The sequence below is a fragment of the Peromyscus californicus genome, unplaced genomic scaffold (assembly GCF_007827085.1).
Source record: "Peromyscus californicus insignis strain IS unplaced genomic scaffold, ASM782708v3 Scaffold_20__1_contigs__length_68692818, whole genome shotgun sequence".
NCBI lineage: Eukaryota > Metazoa > Chordata > Mammalia > Rodentia > Cricetidae > Peromyscus > Peromyscus californicus.
Genome location: NW_026294503.1, coordinates 65,604,928 through 65,614,575, shown reverse-complemented (window position 1 = coordinate 65,614,575; position 9,648 = coordinate 65,604,928). Strand labels below are relative to the sequence as shown.

At 48.5% G+C, this 9,648-nt stretch overlaps 1 protein-coding gene across 1 annotated transcript in view; it reads right to left on the bottom strand.

The window, feature by feature from the left end:
- Positions 1-227: 227 nt before the first annotated feature.
- Slc4a8 (solute carrier family 4 member 8) overlaps positions 228-9,648 on the bottom strand; it is a 71,473-nt gene continuing 62,052 nt past the window's right edge. Inside the window, exons 23-25 of the mRNA XM_052748998.1 lie at positions 8,114-8,205; positions 6,666-6,761; positions 228-5,589 (exon numbers count right to left, since the gene is read on the bottom strand). Coding sequence (XP_052604958.1) covers positions 5,577-5,589; positions 6,666-6,761; positions 8,114-8,205 — 201 coding nt within the window. The 3' untranslated portion in view covers positions 228-5,576. The remainder of the gene's footprint in view (positions 5,590-6,665; positions 6,762-8,113; positions 8,206-9,648) is intronic.

Below are 9,648 nucleotides of genomic sequence, written 5' to 3'. Positions count from 1 at the left end.
CTTCAAAACACCCCTTTTCCTTTCCTGCTGATCCTAAGAGAGAGGCCCCAGTAGCCCGTGCCATGGTTCAGCCTAGGGGCTCTGCTCAGAACTGCACCAGGGAGGACTGGACACAGGAGCTACAAGGCCCTCTGCAGTATTCTTAGCAGATAAACACCCCCCACACATACCTGTCCGCCGTCTTCAGGAATCTTCTCCACACAACGCCCAAAAACAGCACAGAAGCAAACAGTTTATACAGACTTTATTTGTCACCCAAAGAGGTGACCACACATGAGAGTGGGCAGGCAGGGGGCTGGAGATACACTGTCACAGTTACCTGCCCTGGTCACAGACAGACCAGAAGGGGGTCTTGTTTTTAGCACATATTGCTATGGGATAATCACAATGACACATTTTATTCCCAGTTCTATTTACGCCGTGGAGTGTGGAGAGGGTACACTTCTTACACTAAAAATATAGACTTTGGAATCTCTAAAACAAAAATATCTGCCTCTACATGAGACCTAGAGAGAAGCACACAGAAAATGAGGAAATGTACCAGCACCTCAAGCTGCCCCTTCCGTGGGAAGGTTGCCCTGCTTTCCACCAGACACCATCAGCCACTTCTAACCAATGACAGACAAGAGACAGGAAGAGGCTTGGCATCTCTGAGGAGTGGGGAGGACAGGAAGGATTTTGGCTTCTCTCACAAAAGGCGTGATTGCACGTTCAGGTTAGTGCTTCTGGTCCCAACACAAGTAAAAACCTGCTGCAGAAGTCACCCATGAGCCTGTGAAGCAATGCCCAAGCCAGCCAGTTGCTCCCGGGCTTAGAAAGGGGTTGTGGGAGGGTAGGAGGCTGTGTTCTCCCTCTTGCTCAGAAAACATCAGCTAGGGAAAACACTCTGTATTTGCTAGTGCTGGAAGTGGGTTAGATTTGGGGGAGGGTGCTCTTCCTTTTCTCTTCAGAAGGACCCGAAACCATTCCATTCCTATTGAGCACAGAATCTCCTCAAAGGATCATGCCTATGGATGGATGACTCACTTCTGAGGGCTATGGAAAAGACTCCATTCCTCTCACACACTCCAAACAGCTATAGTTACTTCACACCTCCTTTGCTTATGAAAATTATCCTCCTTTCTGGCCACAAAAAAGGTAACTGAAGAAAAAAATGTAACTGAGTCAGCCATCCATTCTCTATAATTAATGCTAAGAGAGACCAAGAGCAAGCCAAGTATGGTGGCACATGCTTGGAACCCCAGCACTTGGGGGGCAGGAGATCGGCTGTAGGCTCAAGACTAGCTTGGTCTACGCAGTGAGACCCTATCTCACAGAGCAAGAGTGTCGGAGGGGGGCACCAAGAGTCACTTAAAAATAGTCAAAGCAGAAAAGTTGCTTCTGTTTGAATTTCAAATGTTTTTCTGTTACAATGAATGTAGAACAATACAGACGAACATGGGAGCTTAAAAATGCTTAGTCCCTCCCCAACATGTCATGTCAGAGCATAACCATCCAGTCCCGAACATAACCATCCAGTCCAGAACATAACCATCCAGTCCCGAACATAACCATCCAGTCCCGAACATAACCATCCAGTCCCGAACATAACCATCCAGTCCAGAACATAACCATTCAGGCCAGAACATAACCATCCAGTCCAGAACATAACCATCCAGGCCAGGGCATAACCATCTAGTCCCAAACATAACCATCGAGGCCCGAACATAACCATCCAGTCCAGAACATAACCATCCAGTCCCGAACATAACCATCCAGTCCCGAACATAACCATCCAGGCCAGAACATAACCATCCAGGCCCGAATATAACCATCTAGGCCAGAACATAACCATCCAGGCCCGAGAGGTGTCAGCAGCCCCTGAACTCGAAGCCCTCACCACCTCAACTGGTGGCGCTGTCAGGAGCTCTGATTATGACTCTTTCCTCAGAGGGAACTTGAACAATGGCCAGAAGGGCTGAAGGAGAGAGAGTTCTTGGAAAGCTGAGGCAGAACAGGCAATAGCGTGGGTAAAGTCTCACCTGACCAGCCAGGGCCGGCTAAAAGATTTCCACCAAGAGAAAGTCAAGATGGCGGAGAACACTCAGTGCAGGGCCTGTGAATGTCCAACAAGGATGGGGCTTGGGAACTTGAAGGAGAGTATGAGAGAGAAGAGGGACAAACTGGCTCGACCCCACAGTTTAAGAGCCTAGGAGCTGAGGACATGGTTCAACAGTTAAGAGAAGGACCCAGGTTCAATTCCCAGCACCTACATGGCAGTTCACAACTGTCTACAAATTCGATTGTAGGAGATCTGATGTCCTCTCTGCTCTCTTCAGCACCAGGCACACACATGGTACAAAGACATACATGGAGGCAAACACCCTCACATACACAGTTAAAGTAAAATCAAAATTCCTAGGAGGTGCTGTCACTCTTGCAAAAGACCTTCAGAGACACTGTAAAGTCTTAGGGGACACGTGTGACATGATGTCTCTGATGCTCATTAAAGACTAAAGGAAACCCAGGGGCCTAGACCCTAGCTAGCCCTGTGCTTCAGGATCACTAGAGAAGACACATGGACAATCACCGCTCCCCTGACTAGGAAGGGAGTCTGGAGAGCTGAGCAGGTGGAGGAGAAAGTGGAATGAACTGTCCTTTTTTGGATGATCGTAAACCACAGACTCTCCAGAGGGGAGACTGGAAGGCTGCAGCCATCAGCACTCCAGCCTGAGGGCAAGTCAGGGACTTAGTCAACGCCAGATCTTTATTCAACATTTATAAGTAATTTAAAAGTCTCTTCCATCACCAACAAAGAGAAATTACAACTATTCACATTGTCTTTGGGAAGATATGGCTCACTTTCCCTCCACCATGAAGGCAAGTTTCATGAATTAAGGAGACCTGGGATGGGGCTGTGTGTGGCAAAGCCCAGAGCCTCCTGACCCCTCCCAAGCTGCATGTGTATTACACAACCAGATACAACAGGCAACTTCACAGTTATCTCTTCAGGTCTTCACCCTCTCCCTAGAGCAACCCTTCCCAGACAGTCATCAGGAGGACATGCACCTGGCCACTTAGGAACCCCACATCTTTTCCTTTAGAGTCAAGGCTTCACTACCAACATGTTCTTGAACCTCAGCCTCCCCCCACTCACTCTGTTCACATCACCAGCTGACATCACCAGGATGTCAGGACATTGGCTGGCAACACTCAAGAAGCTACCCTTGTCATAGAAGAGGTGGTCACTTCTCTGGTCCCAGCAAATGTTGGCATGAGAAAAAAAAAATCAGAGGTCCCATAGCTGCACTGCTCAGAGCTAACAAAGGCAGCCCCCACCCTCCAGCAGCTAAACATGTAGAGGGCAACTCAAGAATCAGTGCTTGGAAAGAGGTATTTCCCTGGGGACTCTGTCACCGGCTTCCTTGAACGATGGGCTCCTCACTGTTACACGCCTCTCAGGCGCACCGAGGCCAGAGCAGTGGGTGAAGTAGTCACCAATTCCCTACACACGCGGTTGCATGGGAACACAGGAGGAAAATGATGGTGGTGTTCCCAGGGGACTAAAGCGATGGAAAAGACGCAAGTTCAAGGAAGTAGCCAGAGGGGGTGGAAAGTTATCAAGAAAGTTTTCCCACTGACAGGCTGCTTCTGAATCACTCTGAGCTGGGTAAGGGGTACAACTGTTAGATATGTCCTGAAGTGATGCGCTCTGGAATTTGGCTCACAGAGACTATAAAGCCCACTGATTTCTGTGACACCTGCCTGTTCCAGTGTGTAGTCCCTGAGAGCAAGCCAGGGCTGCTGCTGAGACACAACAGAGATCTCTCATGTGCAGAGATCAGACAAACCAGGAACAACACCTATATTGCAGAGGATGTCATTTTAGGATTTGAGAGCAGCAAGGCATTCATTCATCCACCAGGCACTGAACAGCAATGCCTGCTACTATTTTACAAAGGATATCTGCTCTGCGTGGCTTGCGTCTGTCCTGTACCAATTGTTAAATATCTTGAAAATCATCTCTGCATCAAAATGGCAGTGGTCCTAACAGGCAGGGAAGTAGTGATAACGCAGGTTCCCTTCAACACCAAAGGCCTGCAGAGAATGACCAGATGCCTCAGAGTACGTGCAGAGTCCAAGGCGCAAACTGCAATAAAATGATGCAGCGCTTCTTCACCCAGGAATGACAGCACGCACTCACTGTGTGTGTGTGTGTGTGTGTGTGTGTGTGTGTGTGTGTGTGTGTGGTGTCTTCTGTACAACGATGCAGGTGGACAGCCAGCGTGACCAGCTTGCCAGTCACTTCTGTGCACAGAGGAAGGAGGAGTCCACAGCGCTGAGGCCCAAACCCTTATGACAGTTTTAGAACACAGGAGAGAAAAATCATACATACACTTTTAAACTAAGTGTCCAAATTGACTTCACCACTTACAGTTCATTTCTTAGCATGGCTTTTTACATCGGAGAGCCAGAACTTCTGTCAACCAAAAGGAATCTGTGGTGAGGAAGCCACATGGCTGAAGGCGGTTTTGATCCACTGAGTGATGATGATGGAGTTTGCTACCAAGGCAGCTAAGGAGATGTCCATGAGCACTTGGGTCTCTCCAGGGTGAAGGAGCAAAGTAGCCTCATGAGACAGCAGCAGAATGTCAAACAGTCCCACAAAACAGCCAACAACCCCAGATTCACCTTTCTACCCACAAACAACTGGTATCAGATCTTTCCTAGAAGGCTACAAACAGACCTGGTAACAAATCCCCAGGCAAGGGAGTCTTCCCTGGTCTCTACATTAATTCCTCGGCTAGCAGGCTCCTTCTTCCTCAAGGAAACCCAAGGAAAGATGTTCATCCTCCTACTTTGCTGGTGTCCCCGAGGCCTTTCCTTTAATCAGCTGAGCTCTCGCCCTCACACTTGGCCCTGCTTCTTCCAAGGGTCTCATCGCCGTGTGCTGACTGCTTCTGGGGAGTGATATGGATGACCCCAGGCCAGCAGCATCTTGCCAGCTCTGGTGGTGGCCATTGTTGATGCTCGGACGGCCGACCTCAGACAGCAGACCTGCTACAGTGTCTGGTCTGACCAGCACCCCTTCCCAAGTAGAAATGGAACCGAGGCCCAGGCTTCTCAGGAGCCTGAAGCTGGCAGCAGGCCCAGGAGCCTCCCCTCTCCGGCTTCTCTGCTACCACCCCAAGCCACCATTCATGAAGAGGGACCTCAAGAAGGAATCCTCAATGACAGAAAGGACTCATGTGGCTCACTAGGCCAGCAGAGAGCACTGGAGAAAATGTCTGAAAATGGGAAGCTGGCTCTTTAATGGTGGCGGTTCTGAAGAGAAGGAAGAAAGAGGAGAGGAGGCAGCAGGAAGTCAGCCTGACGGTGGCCCCGCTGGTGCCTGGCTGCTGGTATGAGGGGAGCTGGGTATCCTCCAAAACGCACACCGAGAGTGACTGAATGCTTCCATGTGGCATGGCTTTGAGATGACCAAGGACGGGGCCAGACTCAGCCCGGCTTTTTTCTGAGAGACTCACCATTTTCTCGAAAACCAGAACTTCTCTGAGGCACCTCATGGCCCAAATCTTCTACCCCAGCAGAGGCTCTCAATTGAAGAGGCTGGATGACAAAGTTACAGTCAGACAAAGGGGCACAGGACTCGCGCCTGCTCTCAACACGGTACTCTGAAGACGCCACAACTTGGCTGTATCTTAAGTTCATTTACAAGTAGACTAGTTCTCAACTAAAAATAACCACATGTGTTATACATTTCCACAGCTGCCTGGATTTTCCTCTGAGAGAAGCCAAATTCTGTGTCTCACCTGCATTCAGCACAGATCTATTTAACCCACTCATGGATGGAATGGGGGACCCACATGCCGTTAGCCGTGACTCTGAGAAGACTTTGGTTGCTGCTTAGCACCCACATTCTACCACTGAGCCAAATGCCACAAGTGGCAAAATGCCAAGTTACGCCCGGAAGTAGGAGCAGGACCAGTTTTCCCAGTTCCTGGCTTGTATGTTTTAACAAAACCTGTTATCCATATCAAGACCTCGAATTTTTGCCTTCATTTTTCTGAGGACTTAAATGTCAGTGGTGTTTGGGCTAAAATCGTAACTTATATACATAGCATTCCTTAATGCAGGCAAAGACGCCTCTAATCCTTTCTGATTAAAACTGATCTATGTTACTATTAAATGATACAGAGAAATTTCTTTGCAGAATAAGAAAACTGTTATGTTTAGCAAAATTCTCATTTCAGAACCTAAGTTAAGTGGGTTAAAGTCTGAGCCAATACTATCATATTATTTATTAGTGTTAATGGTATTGATCCAGACTTTTAGCAATTTTCCGGTTTGTGTGGTTGCAGTAACCAGAGACAACCTTCAGATTCTGAAATGAGAAACTTTCTCCAAGTAGATTAAAGAAACTAAGCAGATAAAGCAAATTTAGATTCCAAAATAATTACAGTCTGCCCTTGGGACCGAAGTAAATGGGCAGTTCAGAACAACCTGCCTTTTCAAATATTTGGAAACTTTTTATTTTTATTTGTCTTACTGTACAGTTAGCAGAAAGAGTTTTGTTATTTACTAGGCAAATTCAATCCTGTAAGTAATGTACATCTTACCTTTAACATTATTGCCATTCCAAAAGCCAGAAGTAAATAAAAATGGGAAGTTAGAATTCTCTTTACCTTTTTTCCTTTGTATTTCCAGAATTTATACTGAGAGCCTTCCAGACCGTGGTTTTAGGCATTTCATCTGATATATTAATCTCAGAGGGGTCACATCTGAAATCAAAGCTTAGGCAGTGAATATCGAATATGTAAGTAAAGGACACACCCCAGTTTACCGTGACCACCACCCCGTGAGAAGGGAGAGTGGCCTGAGGATGAGTCTGAGAGGCCAGGGCATAAAAAGAGGCTATGTGTAGGGCTGCAGGCCGCTGATGCCCAGGTGGTGGCTGGTGCTTTAAAAGAATTCACAGAGGACGTGACACTGAAGCCAGGAGCCATCACTCCCTAACTGCTGCTGTGTGGCACTCTGGTTCATCCTCATTTACATAACAGAATCTCTTCCGTTTATAGTTTACAAAAGACTTTCATACTCTATGAACTTAACAATCATAGCAACAGAGATCAATCACAATCCTCATTTTGAAGGTGTAAAACCCGAAGGTTTCAGGGCTAAGTGCCCATCCAAAGTTAAACTACAGCACAGAATCAAGACATTAAACACAGTCCTGGGTCCTTGGAAACCCGACCACTCTAGAGCCATCCATGGGGGTTGATCTGAAACGCACAGAGAAGAGACAGCATCCCACAGGGAAAGGAGCACTGATCCTGCTTCGCTGCCAGAGACATCAAAGCCTATGGTCTCTTCCATAACAGCACAGAGACACCTTCTGAGGGACCCAAGAAAAGATTCCTGATCTATCCGCAGTATAAACCACATTCAGTCTAATCATTTAGCAGCTAATGATTCCCTGGGATCCGGATGTGGCACACCAGTCTTTCTTCCTTCTCTAGCTGTCCTTATCTCCAGGCTTCTTCAGCCTGGGTCTGCTGCTTCCAAACAGACCCAGATGTCAGGCGTGAACCCACATTCCGGGCATTTGGTGCCCTGTGCCTTGTGGAGAACAAAGAGCTTGGTAGAGAAAGGGGCTGAGACGCCAGCGCAAGCCTCGCCTGGGCTTTGAGATCAGTGTCCCCCTGGCTCCCTGGACTAAAAATGCTATAACCCACACTGCAGTGACTGTCTCTGCCTGTCCCCAAAGGCAGGCACAACACACCCACCAGGCTGAGGACACACTACTGACCTTGGGGAAGCGGCAGAGAGGTGCCGTCTAAATCCTGACCTTGTGAGCAGCACTGTAACCCTGGAACAACGTCTCATCAGCTCCCTCACTCGTACAAAGTAGCTAATGAGCCTCTGAGGACCGCTGTACAGCCCCCTGCCCACCCTGACAGGAGAAGGCATTGGGACACTGGCTCCCGCCTCTCTTCCTGTGACTCCCAACCCTATGAGGCCGGGAGCGCAGCAGGTGTTCAGTGGAATGGCCGGTGGCATGGCAGCTTCTCAGAGCAGCCTCAGCACGGCAGCAGGAATCCGGCAGCGAGCTCTGTGGTATTTGGGGGCTTACCTGAAGCTGATGCTCTTGCCAGGACTATTTAGCAACTTCCTGCTTTCAAGGGGGAACTTATCACCCCCTATGTCCAACATCTTCTCAGCCTCCTGGGAAAGAAAAGGAACCTTTATATTGTCAGGCCCAAAGGAAGCCCCTACTCGCCAAACTCCAAAAAGTAGAGCATATGGCCAAAAATGAGTCTCAGCTCAGCTCAAGCTGGACTACAGGACTGCTAAAAGCCTACAGCCAGCATTTCTCAGGAACCCCTGAAATGGGTTTCTGCCTGTCAGAAAGGGCCACTGCCAGCCGGTTACCCGTGGTTGTTAGCTCCCACACTGTGGGAGTTCATAGGCTGCCTGACTCCTGGAGACCTGCTCTGTGTAACAGCAAGGTTTTCCCCGTCGTTCGTTCGTGTGTGTGTGTGTGTGTGTGTGTGTGTGTGTGTGTGTGTGTGTGTGTGCGTGTCCCATCAACACATGCCATTCACAGACAGCCTGGTTATATCCAGGATGCTTCCTTTTCTCTCTGCTCTGGACTCTTCCAGATGCCTCCGAATGTTTTGTCTCTCTTTTACCTACAATAAAACCTTCCCCTTAACCACGGAGTAGCCATTTTGGTGGTTTCTTTACTGAGCCCTAGCTTACAATTATATCTTGGACCAAGAAGATCGAGAGCCTGCCCCAGCCCATTTTCACAGTTTCCCTCACATTCGTAGAGTTAGGTACTTCTACGGGTTTGACTCCTTGCAAGAGTGAGGCAATCAAATAATAGTACACACGGAAGAGTACTGAAAACAATAATAACCTGAAGGGAAGCCTCTACAGCAGTGGTTCTCAACCTGTGGGTCATGACCCCTTTGGGGGTTGTATATCAGATATCCTGCATATCAGATATTTAGGATTCATAGCAGTAGCAAAATTACAGTTGTGAAGTAGCAACGAAATAGTTTTGTGGTTGGGGGTCACCACGACATGAGGAACTGTACTAAAGGGTCGCAGCCTTAAGAAAGTTGAAAACCACTGCTCTAGAACCAATGACCAATTACTAGGGACACAGGGCACAGAAGAAGATGTCAGTGTTACCCAAGAACTGCCTGATGAGAGAGACATCCTGGGTCAAAGACCCAGTTTCCCAACAAAAAGAAAAAGGAGAGAGCCCTAAAGTGACGGTGTGGAAATCAGCCAGTTATAATATATGGTCCTTTGTTAGATCCTGATCCAAATACACAAGCTGTTAAATAGCAATGGGGTCTGGGAAGGTGGCGGAGGTGTGAAGTGTCTGTGGTGTAAGCATGAGGACCTGAGTTCGGGTCACCAGGCCCCATACACAAACCGAGCATGGCAGCGTCCCTGTAACCCTGCTAGGGAGGCAGAGACAGGAGGACTGCAGTCTGGCCGGTCAGCTGACCAGTCCACACAGGCAGCACACGAGGACCGCAGGCTGGCTGGCCGGCCAGTTGAGCCAGCCCAGGCATGAGCTCCAGGTTCAGCCAGAGACCACAGTTCTAAAAATAGGGTCGGACACAATCAAGTAAGACACCTGACGTTAAC